Source organism: Penicillium chermesinum (genome assembly GCF_028974085.1).
Source record: "Penicillium chermesinum strain IBT 19713 chromosome Unknown utg000008l:1.0-1752722.0:1.0-1753981.0, whole genome shotgun sequence".
Taxonomy (NCBI): Eukaryota; Fungi; Ascomycota; class Eurotiomycetes; order Eurotiales; family Aspergillaceae; genus Penicillium; species Penicillium chermesinum.
Genome location: NW_026695318.1, coordinates 1,192,471 through 1,207,888, shown reverse-complemented (window position 1 = coordinate 1,207,888; position 15,418 = coordinate 1,192,471). Strand labels below are relative to the sequence as shown.

The window sequence follows — 15,418 nt, the reverse complement described above, 5'->3', positions numbered from 1 at the left end:
CCCGGAAATAAACGGCCTTAAGACGTTACTGAGGTGAAACAGTGTGATCGCGAGTATCCATGTTCCAACTGTGCCAAGAGAGGAACACAGGTATGCATAACCTTTTCGGCTACGATAGTTCGTTCGAACTGACGGGCTATTGGCAGAATCTCTGCCACTATGACTCTGAATCGAAATGGTGCCAGTCTGCACGAAGCCATTCTGGTGAGAGCCGCCCTTCAGAAGCCAGCAGTGGCTCAAGTGGGAGACCACTTCTTGAATCTGTAGAGCGGCACCAGGAGTGGTCTGGTGACATCCACGAGAGAATTCGAGACTTCGGATACTCCAGCCATGGCGTAAACCATTCTATGAGTCTATTACGCACTGCCGAGCTGTACATCCACCAGCCTCCCACTTCATCTGGCTCCCGTACTGCGGCCCAGCCCTCCCAGAGTGATGTAAACCGCAAGTATAAAGAGCTGGTCCGTCAGCTGCCATCACAGGCCTGCATCGACAACCTGGCCCAAACGTTCTTCGCTGAAATCAACTGGCAGTATGCCATAATTGACGAGGGGTCATTCAGAGACAGCCTAGCCGCATGGAAAGAAATATCTTACTCGGACCTTCAAGAGGGATTTGGAAGGTTGGCACTCGAGACCCTTGTATTTCCGGCGCTACTGTTCCAAATCCTTTCACAGGCCCTCCTTTTCCATCCTCCTGATGAAACGACTGATAATCTCATCACTATGCCTAATATGACCTACCAGGATCTCGGATGTGAATACAGCGAAAGAGGGGCTGACTTGCTCGCACTGTTGGGCAAAAAGGATATGACAATCTCGATTGTACAAGCTGGTTTACTACGAGCTTCTTTCCTAAAAAGCAGCGGAAGAGTCGTTGAAGCGTGGCATGTACTTGGGGCAACGATCCGTGATGCGCAAGAACTCGGCCTCCATACCGGGAAGATTGTTCCAGGTCAGTCGCCAGTGACCTTGAAACGCGGTGAACATGCTGCTAGCCTCGTGGGCCACAGACTTTGGGTGGTTTTGCACATCTGGGACATCCACATGGCTGTCGTCCTTGGCCGACCGATTGCCACTAATCTCCAAATCGACCGCTTCGCTATGACTGCTGAGGACGAAAAGGGGAGGGAAATGTTCTTACATTGGCAAACCGAAACTGATCCTCCTCGACCTTTTGATGTCATTCTCGCCGGTTATAATGTGGCATATCGATATTTCCAGGACATTCATCTGATAGACAGTAATGGTGCCAGCCCGCAAGACTACCCCATCGTTGAAAGAATCCATGAGGAGATCAAGGGAAATCTTGGACTTCTACCTTCTTGGTGCCGCTTGGAACGTCCAGATACAAGGTTCGACCAATTAGACGAGTGTCAATGGCTCCCTGCTGCTCGAGACGGATTATCATCCCTCATCCACCTTGTCATCCTCACACTTCACCGGCCCTTTATATTCTCTGTGGCGAGTAGTCGCACAGAGGCTCTCAAAGCCGGGATATCCATTCTCCGGGCACAGGAACGAATGTTCGAAAACTCAGAGCCACGCCAGCGCAAGGTATTCAACCCAGTCTATGCCTCTTTCGATGCGATTGTTCTCATCGCCGCACTTTGTCTGGTCTTCCCAAACGAGAATCAGGAGCGACAGGCAGAATGTCTGGATGTGGTCGCAAAAGGAATCCAGAGGCTGGGCATCATCGGGCAATCCAACGATATGGCTACAGTCGCTCACGGCGTGGTATGCAGCTTGTACCATCGCGTAAGGCATCGTCTCGGCATGTCTGACACGGTCGAAAATAATGGCGCATATTTGGCAAATCCGTATTCCACACCTCTGCACCGCGATCCAGATCTCTCCCGCCGGGCGCCCTCAGAGTTTCCTTTTGAGACCGTCCTACCTCCACGCCCAACACATGACCTCTTTTTTGAACAAATCTCAGTACCACAAATGCCTTTCACAGACGCCACGAATGATTTGCCGTCACATGCGTTTATATGTCCTACAGACAGGTGGAACTTGGAAGGTGACTTTGCAGATGCGAGCTTTTGGAGCCTGCTGAACGAGCTCAACAATTAAATTCTACCTATCGTGATGTTTGGATCTTTATTTGACCTCAGCAAACCAGGCCGCAATATCTCCCACGTTCCGATCAACCGCATCCGGCTGATCGTAGTGCTGAAAATGCGAAACCTCGTTGTTCCAGATCAACTTCTTCTGGCCCGTGGGAATCGATTCAAAGTGGCGCTTCGCAGAGGCCGGATTCATACAATTATCCCCATGGATGATCAGCGCCGGCTTGTTTAGTTTTGCCACCCCCGGCACGGTGGTATAATCGAAGTGATCCACGTCGCTCATCACTGTGTACCGGTTTTCAAAGTTCTTCAGGGTCCACGGCCCATACCAGGACCAAATGACTGGCCCAGGCAAGCCAGCCAGGGACCCTGTCTCCGGATCAGCAGGCGTCGGATCGACCAGCGGCTGGTACACCACTTCGCCCGTCTTTTCGTACAGTTCACGGGCTTTGTGAGCTCGCTCAAGTCGTGCTTTGTATAGCGCCTCTCCCTGCTCAGGGTGGGCATTTTCATAGAGCCGATGTCCGCCCCTGGCTTCCACGCAACGCACCCAGCACAGATCATGTAAATGTCTGTTTCTCGGTCACGAAAGTACCCCGTGACGGAGGCCACACCCACAACACGGTTATCGTAAGATGCCACATCCAGTGACTCGGGCCCACCCTGGCAGATCCCGACCAGGAAGAGCCGGGATGTATCGATATCGCCGCGCGATGCCAGGTAGTCCAATCCGGCGACCATATCTTCGTTTTTCATTTTCGGATTTTCTTGTCGTCGGGGCTCGCCGGTACTCTCGCCGACGGTGCGAGGGTCGAAGATCAAGGCTGCGTAGCCTTCGTCTGCCAGACGGGTTGCGTATTGCAGCGGTGCTTGCTCTTTTACGAAGGAGTAGGGGCCGGTTACGACGATGCCGGGCGGGTTCGTGGCATTTTTGGGATAGAAGAGGACCCCAGCAATTGTTTCCCCATGGGATGGGTATGTAACCTTCTGAACAGTGTACTGACCGTGGGAAGGCATCTTGAATTCCGAGTCGGTTCGACGTATAGATATCCTCTTATGAAGGTGCAACTTGTTCAGACGGGGATCTGTTTTCTCGAAGCGATGAACGGGGCCCAATTTAAATACCTGCAGTCGTCGGCGTTATGCCACATCTTGTCCGATGGCGAATGTAGCTTTCACAGTACGCCATGACGCATTAGACTCCATGCATAATACGTCTTGCTCCTATTAGTTTGTCCCCGCCACAGATCCCAAATTATCGCCGATGAAAAAAGTGGGTCGAGGCGGGACTAACGCCGATGAACCCCGCTCAGATTAACGCCGAGATCTCCCCTCGCGATCGCTTGCTGTACAGTGAGTTTTGCCATGTCATCACGGAGACTTTTTTTTTTTTAGAAAGAATCCAATTAGGAGCCATTGGGCTTTTATTCTGGCAAGCCGACCACGAGCTAAGCCACGCGCAATGCCCGCTCCAGGTAGTAGATCTCTGCATAGCCCACAGAAGCCCATAGCCCAGCCCCCACCCACTAAATGGGCTAGGCTGTGGACCCCAGGGCGTATGCCCATGACAGGCCCATGTGCTTTAGAAGACAAAGGGCCATATAGCCCATTGGGGCCGGTAATGGGAGTCCCTTTTCAGACTATGCGGAGGTCTACTGGCTCGAACTAAGCCATATTCCTCAGGTATCTACAGGGTGGCCAGAATCGTCATAGCAATGTGGAAGAATAGCTATATAAGCAACCTGTGATAACCGCATACAGATCTTGTATATAAGTCTAGCTATCCCTATCAAGGCCTTGGTCAGGTTAGGTGGAGGGCCGAATCCCGTTCTGGACAGAGACTGTATTTATGATGTTATTGTGCGCTCCCATATCCCGCCGTCATAGCGTGATTTCTCTTCATCCTCCCTTCTCAGGAAGCAGAAACCAAATGCCGTATGCCGGTAATAGCCTCGACATTTAAAGATGGATCAATTGCAAAATTCATGCTGCCTTCAGCGACAGCACCGCAACCTTCATATAACGATCCCTGCGACAAATCCCTGCAGTCAAACCTCCGTTCTAATGACGAACACTTGTTACGAGATGCCTGGTCAAATGATTCCTACTCCATCTACAGAGGCCGAGCTAGACAGGTCGCCAGATACGGTGGTCGTAAAAGAGGCAGACTGGGAGCTGCCTTGGCGCGAGCAGGCTCAGATTACCGCGACCCTTGGTCTTGGATATTCCCTCGTGGGCGTTATCTTGGATTTCTTCATCATCACTCTGCTTTGTCTTATTGGGGTACTCAGTTTGTACGCATTGGTCTTTGGGGTCATCTTTCTTGATTTTCTGATTTTTGTGCTCGGCAATATCCGTCTTTTCGGAAAGCTGCCCGGTAACCAGAAGACCTATTTCCAGCGGCATTAACCTAATGGGAATTCATTTCAAATTGTTCCTTGACTGCCAGGGGAGCCCAAGGCTTAGCTTGCAGTTTTGCCAGTAGCTTCAGTATATATCACTCCGAATCAATCCTTTACAGCCCACAGAACAACGGTCTGTAAGGGAAAGAAATTCGGGTCTGCAATTTGGAGGAGCCAGTGGGCAAGGGTATCTCAGTAGGACAAGCTTTCGTGACAGGGAGTTAGCTTCTCGAGATACTTCTGTATTGCTCGTTCTGTATTGCCCGTCTTATAAAGGACGTAAGGGAAACACTAAAACACTAACCAATATGCTCCGTCACCAGCGCAAAAGTCTGTGTGCACTCGGTCCCATTCCCATCAACCTAACAACCACCCACACGTTTATCTTTTTTTCCGCCACCTCCCCTATGGCCTTCATCGCTATCACCTAGAGTAAAGTTTCAGCAAGATAATACAAAGATCCATGTAGCGAGAGATACACAGGTTTAGTTTAAAGAGCATGGGATGTACGTTCAAGATTGGCCTGTACACTGGCCTGATCTTAACCCTATTAAACCGGTCTGGAATATACTAAAGCGATAAATTTTTTGTGTATTCAAAACCCTGTGTATATAGGAAGATCTGAAGAGGATCGGGCCTATTAAAAGAGTGTATTGATGCTGTATGGGATGCGTTAGATCAGACGAAGATTGATATGTATGGGAAGAATGATGAATACATTGTATGCAAACCAGGGCTATTATACGAGATATTAAGCAAGGGAACTCTGTATATAAACTTGATCATGCAGTATGTTGAATTTTAGTATGATCCAATAAGGATTGGTGGTGTAGGATATGTAACCATGAATATACATAAGTATTTGATGGGGTAGGTGAAGCGGTATGCACATGGACTTTTGCCCCCTATTGTATCAAGCAAAAGGCCAAAATGAATCCATGACTTGCTTCCAGAGCATTATACGCAAGACGGGTCTTATACAAGTTAAATACGAACTCGGAGACAAGACGGGCTGTTTCTGCTTAATATTTCATGCTAGGATTTGTATTTATGACTTTGGGACACAACCTGTAGTATCACTCAAGGTGGGGGAAAAGAGGAACAGAGAGGGGCTAGTAAGGAAGTCAAACGATTGCACAAGTGTGAGAGTGTGGAAAAACAAAAGGCTAACTGACATCTCGCATCGATCCATCTCTCGATCGATTCATCTCCCCCAGTAAACGATAGTCTAACCTCTCTCTCTCTATGTTGACACTCGCCATCGATACTTATATTGACAGATATTATCACTGCCCAGAAAACTATCGCTCATCGATGGTCATCCACGATCACATGTTAGCTCTCACGCGTCGATAACCTTTTCTCAGAGCACTTTACCGATACTCACCTATCACTTCAACCTCACCCTCGGGAGTCCAGGTCACAGTCCTCCTGAGGTTTCTCATGGCTTACCAGCACTATTGCTGGCTGGCCTCTGCCCTGGTGCGGCCATGTCACTCACCAGGGACGGCTTGTTAGCCTCGTTACATCCTGAACACTCCTCTCATCTTTCTTCTGATTTCTATCTTGTCTCTTTATGGCTTTCAGGTCGCCTCACTCCGACCGGTTTTTGTGGCTGACAAAGCAAACATAACTAACTAGGTGACTCTATTGCTCTGAGACATCTATCTGCATAATTCTGATGTCACTTCTACAGGAATAAGTGCTATGTCCTTGCTCTTCATATTCTGACATTCGCGCGAGCAGACTATTATCATATCGACTTGCCGTCCGCCTTATCATGGTAACTGAACCCAAACCAGCTTAGTACTTCCAAGTCTGAGCGCGGACCGTTGGTACTTTCCCATTTACAGGCAAATTGGGCGTAATCTCTCGTTCTTTACATGCTTCGCTACTTCGCACCTTCCTTTCACAGCCACCACTGAATTCACGCTGAATATTCTCAGCCAACGTTGCACCTTCCGCAGAATGGCTCTTTCTAAGGTATCGTGTTTTGGTAACAGTACCTGCTCAACTGAAGAAAGCTTTTGGGACCTTATTGTATCATATGTATTTCAGTTGATTACCAAATTTTGACATGACATTTAGACTTGTCTTATGGCGAACCCTTGAAAGTGTTCGCCATATCAGAATCTACTCCCACCCTTTGGTTTATCCAAATTTACTCCTAGTAGCCCCACTACTACACGAACAAGAGCAAGGCCACCCGCGACCACTCGCGCTAAACCACATTGGGGCAGTAGTAAGTGGGCTTGGGGCTGAAAAGTGGATCTGAACCAGCGACGATCGCGAGAATCAACCCCACCCCCAGACTCGATAACGGGGTGCCCTCGCCTGCATATGAGTTTCTCTCCCAAGACACTCTCTTACCCATAGGGAAATACCATGCCTGAGACCTGCTTGGGCTTCGTTGTATCAGGGGGGCCGGAATTGCCCAAGGACCCCCAAGTCAGAGCATTAAGTCAGTGCCCGTACAATACGAAGACTGCCTGTACTAACCGAGCCCAGTCCGGAAACATGCAATGAGAAATGTTGCCTTGACGAGAAAGAGGCGTGGAGGTAGCCGGATCCACAAAGATCTGTAAGCATCGCGTTCCCGCCCTGGGAAAATACGAACAGCCAGACTAAATTCCCCAAGTTCAACTACTGTCCATATTGGGAATCAAGCAGACATGGGATCGGACGCCATAGCCATAGAACTCACTGAGGATACCGAAGTTGGTTTCCAGGCAAAGCTTCTTCCTCTCGAGCTCCCGAGGCTGTATACCGAGTACGAGGCTGTGCGCTCAAGGTTTCAAGTTGACGTGCAAGACCTCTCCATGCTGACCAACTTCAATGTGGGGAGACCAACTATCGCCGCCCTTTCTGCAGATCCCAGTCGACTACGCTCCTTATTGGGCTTCTCCCAGTGGTATGTATGACACACCTCACTCATTGGGGCACCAGGCTAAATCTCACTTTGAAGGTCTTATTTGCAGTTCGTGCCAAGTCGCTATGGCCGCAGCCATTGTCTCACCGCTGCCACTGATTGTTTACTTGCTCGGATACAAGGCATATTGATGCCGGAACGAAGGAATGAGGCGAAAGAGCTGAGGCTGCATGTGGCCGCTCTCACATCTTTACAAGACTCCCTCGACGATGCATATGCCAGCCTGACCCCCGAGACTCTCTGCGCTTCGCAGCTGCTTGGGCTTCATGCAGTGGGTTTCCATTCGTCCCTATTGCCAATACGATGACTGACTCGGTTTGATAGCTCTTGAATCCTTCTGAGGGTGCTACCTGGGCAAATCATACTCGTGGCTCTATTAGCCTTATCAAGCATCGATCCCCTAGCCGCTTCAAACATGACTTTGATAAGGCGCTGTTCCTAGCGCATATCGGACCTATTGTCTTTGACTCTCTCATGAGCCACAGCCGATGCTATATTGCGGAACCTGAGTGGATGGAGCTATATCAATCACTGGATACAGGCTCAGATACTTTGACGGAAAGGAGCTCGCTGGCCATATCTATAAGATCACTCATGATTCGGTAAGGTTGAACCACGGCCGGCTTCTCCAGAATACTATTCTAATCCAAAACCCAGGCTTCCTAATCTGTGGCACGATATCGACAGCGCTACAAAAGGACCGGGGTTGTTCGATGAAAAGTTGCAAACGAGCTTGAACTTCCGATGCCAAGAAATGCACCAGGCGCTTGTGAGCTGGATGGAGGACTACAAGACTTATTGCGCTCGTACGTCGGTCCTCTCGCCATCTGATCAAGAGCTGTCTGTGCGGCGAGAGCTCTATGGGACGGCTTTGGAATGTCTGATTGTAGTCAAAAGGCTCTTTGCAACTGTCTCGGTTGATCAATCGCCGGAGCTTGAGTCTGACGTTCAAGCTCTCGTCCAGTCTCTTCTTGATCTTCAGAAGCAGCCTGGTCCCAAGCACTCATGGCTGTTCATGGGCCATGAGATGGGGGTCACCCAAGGCGTCTTGCTGACAAGAAGCCAATGGCAGTGTTTCCCTTTCTATTCTTCTCCTCGGGAGAGAAAGCTCGCTGTGCGAGAGCGCTATATTGACTGGGTAGAGAAGTTGCAGCCTAGATGGTAATACAGCTTGAGATGTAAGAAGTCATTATAATTTTTAGTGCTTCGGACGTACTGTAGTCAAATTCAGACTGTCCTACGATCTTGCTCTTGCGCCTCGCATTGATAGCAGCCTTCAATAATATTATATATAGACAAAGTAACGGGTGTCCTATATGCCAGGTCATAGGATATGAATAAAAATGGCAGATACCTCTTACGTAGCCAGCACATCGCTTTCAGAGGAAGAGATTACGCAGGAGACATATTTAGGGGGGGCTGAGGCGGAAAACAAGTTACAGCTCCATCTACTACTGCCTTAATCCGGTTAGCGCCGAGGCTCTGTGGATACCCTAACTATGTGCCTATTTTGGCTACTAGTTGGCGTTGATAAGAGCTATGACCCAGAAAGGCCAGTTCGGCCCTCTAGAAATTGGTTATAAAAACTCAAGTCAACCCTGTTAAGAATATGATTCCATGAGCCAACTCCTGCCTGAAAATCCATCACAAGAAACAATTTCCATCCTCTCATCATGGCAACCATCACCCTCTACGACCTTGCCCGACGTGTGCAGCCCAACCAATGCTGGTCCTACAACGTCTGGAAAACTCGCATGGCTCTGAACTATAAGGGAATCCCGTATACCACTGCCTGGGTTAATCACGTCACCCTGAGACCCACCTTGGAGTCAATCGGGATCCCTCCCAATACATCCAACCAGGGCTTTGAATACTCCGTGCCCACGATCCAGCTCAGCGACGGATCCGCGCTGACAGAGTCTTCTCTCATTGCCGCCAAACTGGAGGAGATCCAGCCCTCACCTTCGCTGCACCTGGACGCTGCTCTGCAGGCGGAAGCAGACAAAGTCGTCCGCATGGCTTGCTTTCCTCTCTACGCCAGATATATGCCCCTGGTCGCTCGCGAGATCATCGACGAGTCCACTCTGCCCGCTTTTGAGAAGACTCGCGAGGCACGGTTTGGTATGACTCTGCAGGAGATGGAGGCGAAGGCTGGGGATGGGATCTGGGATGCTGCCGAGCCTGGCTTTGTGGCCGCAGGAAAGCTCCTGAGCGAGCATAAGGTGGATGAGGGGCCTTTCATTCTTGGGAGCCAGGTTTGCTATGCGGATTTTATTCTGGTGGCTATGTTCGAGGCTTTCAAGCGCGCGGATCAGGGGATGTTTGAGAGGGCTATTGGCCGGAATGCGGCTTTCCAGGCTCTGTATGATGCTTGTCAGGAATGGGTGCAGAATGCCCAGTAGAGACTCTTGTTTTGTTTTTTTTTTTTGAGATTGGCGTTGACAAGGCGCGCTGCTACCCACAGATCAGCCTAGAACCAATTTCTATTCTTGGAACAGATGAAGATTCCCGATCCTCCACCGTCTATTTTGAAGAAAGTATATCTTGTATAAGCAGATTACATCGAAATAAGGCTCATGAGCCTGTCTTTGGTTCAGAAGAACCCGCAACTTCAGGACCGGTGACCTGCCCACCTTGCTGTGCCTGCGCATCAGCCTCCTGATCCTCCTTTCGAACTAACCCACGATCCTTCATCAGCAGAGAGCCCAAAAAGCACACCCCCATCAAAGGCACCTGGACGATGAACACGAGATGGCTCGCAGCCATATACGCATCCAGGACCCCATTCGGAACCCCGCCCCTGAAATCGGGCAGCGCATACGTCGAGTCAGCCAGGTACTTGTAGTCCAGCGGGAGCGTCGATTTCAGCCGGGCTTGCAGCACTGCAGCTGAGACTGCCAATCCGCAAGCACCGCCTGCGCTCCGGTTGAAGTTCCGAATCGAGATGATCACCGCGCGTCGGGCCTTGCTTGAATGCGCTTGGAGAGCGACTAGGATGGGCTGGAATACGCATCCTATTCCTATGCCCATGATGAGGAGGGGCACCACGACGATTCCGGGGTTGGTGTTTTTCTTGAAGATCAGGGCCAGGCCACAGCCACTTCGAGCGCTGTTAGTGTGAACGGAAGGAACTTATTTGACAGATCGACACTTACAGAGTCCACGTTCCAAAGCCAAACTGAATCACGATGCCGTAGCGCTTGAAATGCGTGATGAAAAGACCAGAGAGTGTGGAAACGAGCGCTTGGATACCTGCCAGAGACGCAAATAGGGCCGCGGATACGATCGAGGAAAACTGGTGGGCGTTCTGAAGGTATAGTGGGATATAGTACACCGTTGACTGGTACACAGCACCCAGGATGAAGCATTGGGCTAGCAAGATCACGATGGTCGGATTACGGTATACACCCACTAAGACTTTATCAGCGCAATGCGAAAGCGAAATGCTTTTTTTTTCTTTTTTGTTGATGAATCAGCTAACCTACCTGGCATCATGGGAATTTTAGCGAATTTCCATTCGACCACGACGAACAGAATCATAAATACGCCGCCTATGGCAAGCATACTGATGACCATGGGCGAGTCCCATGGAAAGTAAGCCCCGCCACCGGAGATGGGAATCAGCAAGAAGATGGTTCCAACAGAAGAAGTCAAAACACCCAGATAGTCGACCTTCTTCATGCCCTCCTTGAACGAAGTCACTGGCGGCTTGGAAGGCAAGAAGAAGAAAGCCGCTAGGGCGACCAAGACCCCCGAAGGGGCGAGCATCCAGAAAAACGCTCTCCACGTCGCGCGCTCCACAAAGGCAGACGCAAGGAAAGGGCCCGTGACACTTCCCAGTCCGATCATGCTTCCCACGATTCCCTGATACTTCCCTCTCTGCTCCAGACTGACGATATCCGACGTGATAATCATCGCGAGGTTCGTGATGCCACCACTGCCTATACCGGCAACGCCACGAAAGACGTAGAACATGGCGGCATTGGTGCTGAGGCTACACACGAGGTCTCCCAGGGCCAGCAACAGAATCGCCGAGATGAAGATTGCCTTGCGACCAAAGATATCCGAGAGCCGACCGTAGAGCATCTGGAAGGCGGTGTTGGCCAGCAAGGAAGTGGTCCCAGCCCAGGAAATCGTGTCGCGTGCGTCCAGATCGGCCGCGATGGTGGGCAGCGCAGTGGAGATACCATTCTGGTCCATATAAGAAATCAGCTGGCCCAGCGCTACGATCGCCAAGCAGAAAACGAGCTGCTTCTGAGGCAGGAAATTCGACTGATCCTGCAGAGCTTTCTCATCAGGGGTCAAGGAATTCTTTCGACCCCCCATGCTGTTGTCCCGGAGAGTTGTTGAAATTCACATACGACTAACGAATGGACAAGCCAATCCGCCCAGCTGCATTGCTCTCCCTCCAAGAGCTTGTCGAGTCGAAAAAAGAAAGAAAAAAAGGAAAAAAAAAAGAAAAAAAAATCCTCCATCGCTCAACCCGCTCGGCGTTCAGGCCGGGGCCCCCCCTGGTCGCCTAAGCCCGAGATCGGCAAGATTGCGGCCTTCGCACCGTGCAGAAATTTGGATGCACCTGGATGATCTGGAGGCTAGTATGACCAGTGAATCGAGAGGTCGCTTGGAGTGTCGGTGTGGTTCTCTGCAACGCATCCTTGGGGATCAAGCCCGGACTTGACGAAAGTACTCATCCATATGGACGAACCCCCGCTAGCAATAAACGTTCCGTGGGGACTCGTCCAGGCCTGGAGAGGGCTATAGAGAGGACTGATAATTTCACTGATCTAGGCTAATAGAATAGCACGACCCGGAAATACCATATCTAGGTGGGGAAGCTCTTTCTTGTCAGTGTCAAACTTCATGGCGATTCGGCAGCGCTACCAGCAGTAGCGCATGGACCATGAACTTGATCCCTCCAGCACACTCCAGGGTTGAAGAGCCAAATATAGCTTTATATTGCATTTGGAACTATAGGCTGGACTTCAACCGGCTGAAGGCTTCAAGTTTTCGGAAGTCCAAGGGTCAGCCGAACTGCCCCGCTTTGCATGGCCAAAAACCTGATCAACGCGATCAATTCTGTAGAAGCCACTCTGTGGTATTCTACGCTATTTGTATAGTGGCGTTGCGAGACTGATACCGCAGTGCGAACTTGACTCCTTCCGATTATTTTCTTGCTCCTGATTTCTAGCTCCTAACTCTAGCATATTTCGCATATACCGCATACATCGCATATGTCGACGCATTCTGCTAACGGCCCCTACTGGCTCGTATACTCGACCGTCCAAAAACTTGCACACAATCTTAAAGGCCAGGAAACGCAGTGGTAGCGGCTACCGCCTTTCTGCAACGGCATTACTCTCGGATGCGCGGGAATTGTGCAGCTCTCCCGCCAAAAATACTCCGCACGGAGGAAAGACTTCATTGGCTGGAAACCGTCATGGAGACCAGAAAAAGCCCCGCCATGTATGAAGCTTGCAAGTTCGCCCACCTTGGGAGAAGCATTAATAATTGGAGGCACAGATTATTAATTCCACCTTGAATCTATTTAATCCGATCCCATAGCTCGGAGGAGTCCCACCTGTGGTTCTCACTCTAGAATACTTGTGCTTCTGTCTACTCTTTTGAAAGGTTCCTGATCATACACTTGTGACATCATCATGAAGCAGGCGTTCGTGGATCAAACCACCTCGGTGGCTGTTAAAGATACCGAGGTTCCAGTTCCCAATGCCGGGCAGGTGGTCATCCGCGTCGTTGTATCTGGCACAAACCCCAAGGACTGGAAAGTGCCCGCATGGTTCGCTGACAAGGGTCCCACGAACCAAGGAGACGATATCGCCGGATACATCGAGGCTGTCGGCGACGATGTCGTCGGTTTCAAAAAGGGCGACAAAGTGGCCGCGTTCCACGAAATGAGGACCCCCTTCGGAAGCTATGGTGAATACGCCATTGCCTACGCCTACACCACCTTCCATATCCCCGAGAAGACCAGCTTTGAAGGTCCGTATTCAGTACCTCCCCGGTTCTCCCGTTACAGTCCCTCAGTACTAATCTCATGGCAGAGGCCGCAACGCTTCCCTTGGCGTATATGACAGCCGCGCTGGGCAACTACCAAGCGCTGAACCTGCCGCTGCCCTGGAACCCGACCAGCGAGCGCCTGCCACTTGTCGTGTACGGCGGCGCAACCGCAGTCGGTGCCTTTGCGATCAAGCTGGCCAAGATCTCCAACATCCACCCCATCATCGCAGTCGCGGGCCGCGGGAGCGCCTTCGTCGAGTCGTTGCTCGACCGCTCCAAGGGCGACACCATCGTCGACTACCGGGAGGGCGACGAAGCCGTCCAAGCCAAGATCAAGGCAGCAGCCGGTGGCCCAGTATATCATGCGTTCGATGCGGTGTCCGAGAAAGGCAGCTATCAGAATCTCAGCGCCGCCCTCTCCACGCCGGCGAAAATTGCCGTCGTCCTCCCCGTTGTTGACTATCAGCCGCCGAGTGGGGTCACTATTACCCGGGTCATGGTTGGAACTGTCCACGAGCCCCCGGCGGAAGGGAAGACCATCGGTGACCGGGAGTTTGGGGCTGCTTTCTTCCAGCTCTTGGGCCGTGGGCTGGCACAGGGTTGGTTTTCGGGACACCCGTACGAAGTACGCCCCGGTGGTCTGCATGGGCTTCAGGGCGCGTTGCGCGACTTGAAGGATGGAAAAGCCTCGGCTGTGAAGTATGTCGTTCGCATTGCGGAGACGGAGGGAGTGTCGAAGGCGTGATGTGCGTGTAATCAGACTCAATCTTGATATCTTAAAACGAACTTATCTTATGAATCTGACGTGACTTGAAAAATGGAACTGGATTTCCTTCTAGATTTGTGTGTCCAGAACCCTGGTGTCTACGGCAGGTAAACGCTCATTTCAAATCCATTAGTGAACGGCAGAGTCATGTTCTGGAACCCACTGTGCGGGTCGCGCAGATACGTGAGCAGCGCTGCATATCCCGCAGCGCCAGAGATAGTATTATCCGTAAGGATGACTGCGCCTCGACGCAGGTGAGGCTGGACGATTTTCAACGTTGGAAGAGCGAGCGGTGCCCAGACTGGACCCCGTATCAGTAAAAACGATCATGGGAGGCCAGGACGAACACTTACTGTCGAGGAGAAGCAGGTCAACAACCTGTGGGAGATCTGACTGCAAAGTCTCGAGGAGATCACCAACCCTCAGATCAATCACTCCCTCTACCTCTGGGCCACATTGTGCCCAGTACGTCTTCGCTAGCTGTGCTTTTTCATCCTCCTTCTCTGTCGCTATCACCGTGCCAGGCTTGCCCATGGTGACCTTCGTGCTGGCGACGGCAAGAGCCAGGTATATCGTACTGACTCCAAAGCTCGTCCCGGCCTCGATAACGTTTGTAGCACCCATTGCATGAATCAGCTGGTACGCAAATTGGCACTTGTCTTCGTCGAGAGCAATAAACTTATCCAGCATTAACTTATCGAATTCCTCTCTCGCAGTGGCCTTGGAATGCTGGTCTTCCAGGTCCCCGAGAAAATCGCTGGAAAAGACTCGCTTTTTCTGTGATAGAACGGCTTCTTGCTCCAGGGATTTCTTATGAAGCTCAGAGAGGAGGGTCAGGACATGCTGCGGAGCCCTGACGGGATTTACAGCGGCCATGCTGTCGTGAGAGGGCGAGGGAGAAGATGAAAAGTCAATGTGAACCTCACTCCTGATTCTATGAAAAGGAACAGTGGAATATGATTCTAAGTCAGAATAGAGAGTGCTGCGTCTCTTATACGTCGTGGCGGGGCCAGTCATAACTAACCGTCGCGGTTGAGTCATTGTTCTCGGGGGGGGGGGAGGAGAGGGGGGGTCTCTCGCGCCCCCCAGTGATCTATTAGCATGGCCAGTAGGCTCGGCCTCTGGCTGGTTCCTCACGGGGACCATCATTCCCGGACTCGTCAGCGTTCGAAACCCAAGTTATGGCGCGCAGGGTTGGCAGGAAACGCTGTTCGTGTTGGCAGGGGTCCTCGTCA

The 15,418-nt window shown here is 51.1% G+C and overlaps 8 protein-coding genes across 8 annotated transcripts; 5 read left to right on the top strand and 3 right to left on the bottom strand.

Annotated features, from left to right (window-relative positions):
• Positions 1–92: 92 nt before the first annotated feature.
• N7468_010247 (fungal specific transcription factor domain-containing protein) lies at positions 93–2,075 on the top strand (the record flags this gene model as incomplete). Its single annotated transcript, XM_058479542.1, has 1 exon — positions 93–2,075. One exon carries the CDS (start codon positions 93–95, stop codon positions 2,073–2,075), a length of 1,983 nt encoding a protein of 660 aa, XP_058326110.1.
• Positions 2,076–2,102: 27 nt separating this feature from the next.
• N7468_010246 (alpha/beta hydrolase) lies at positions 2,103–3,088 on the bottom strand (the record flags this gene model as incomplete). Its single annotated transcript, XM_058479541.1, is given in 2 exon segments — positions 2,103–2,498; positions 2,516–3,088. The coding sequence occupies 2 exon segments, from the start codon at positions 3,086–3,088 to the stop codon at positions 2,103–2,105; spliced, it is 969 nt and encodes a 322-aa protein (XP_058326109.1).
• Positions 3,089–4,036: 948 nt separating this feature from the next.
• N7468_010245 (uncharacterized protein) lies at positions 4,037–4,480 on the top strand (the record flags this gene model as incomplete). The annotated part of the gene is made up of 1 exon (XM_058479540.1): positions 4,037–4,480. The coding sequence occupies one exon, from the start codon at positions 4,037–4,039 to the stop codon at positions 4,478–4,480; it is 444 nt and encodes a 147-aa protein (XP_058326108.1).
• A 2,665-nt stretch (positions 4,481–7,145) lies between these two features.
• N7468_010244 (uncharacterized protein) lies at positions 7,146–8,567 on the top strand (the record flags this gene model as incomplete). Its single annotated transcript, XM_058479539.1, has 4 exons — positions 7,146–7,384; positions 7,439–7,673; positions 7,727–8,004; positions 8,060–8,567. The coding sequence occupies 4 exons, from the start codon at positions 7,146–7,148 to the stop codon at positions 8,565–8,567; spliced, it is 1,260 nt and encodes a 419-aa protein (XP_058326107.1).
• Positions 8,568–9,075: 508 nt separating this feature from the next.
• Positions 9,076–9,804, top strand: N7468_010243 (glutathione S-transferase family protein; the record flags this gene model as incomplete). Its single annotated transcript, XM_058479538.1, has 1 exon — positions 9,076–9,804. The coding sequence occupies one exon, from the start codon at positions 9,076–9,078 to the stop codon at positions 9,802–9,804; it is 729 nt and encodes a 242-aa protein (XP_058326106.1).
• A 172-nt stretch (positions 9,805–9,976) lies between these two features.
• Positions 9,977–11,728, bottom strand: N7468_010242 (MFS transporter; the record flags this gene model as incomplete). The annotated part of the gene is made up of 3 exons (XM_058479537.1): positions 9,977–10,502; positions 10,558–10,813; positions 10,888–11,728. The coding sequence occupies 3 exons, from the start codon at positions 11,726–11,728 to the stop codon at positions 9,977–9,979; spliced, it is 1,623 nt and encodes a 540-aa protein (XP_058326105.1).
• A 1,331-nt stretch (positions 11,729–13,059) lies between these two features.
• Positions 13,060–14,162, top strand: N7468_010241 (zinc-binding alcohol dehydrogenase family protein; the record flags this gene model as incomplete). The annotated part of the gene is made up of 2 exons (XM_058479536.1): positions 13,060–13,399; positions 13,462–14,162. The coding sequence occupies 2 exons, from the start codon at positions 13,060–13,062 to the stop codon at positions 14,160–14,162; spliced, it is 1,041 nt and encodes a 346-aa protein (XP_058326104.1).
• A 119-nt stretch (positions 14,163–14,281) lies between these two features.
• Positions 14,282–15,059, bottom strand: N7468_010240 (O-methyltransferase; the record flags this gene model as incomplete). Its single annotated transcript, XM_058479535.1, has 2 exons — positions 14,282–14,484; positions 14,537–15,059. 2 exons carry the CDS (start codon positions 15,057–15,059, stop codon positions 14,282–14,284), a joined length of 726 nt encoding a protein of 241 aa, XP_058326103.1.
• Between the last annotated feature and the right edge of the window lie 359 nt (positions 15,060–15,418).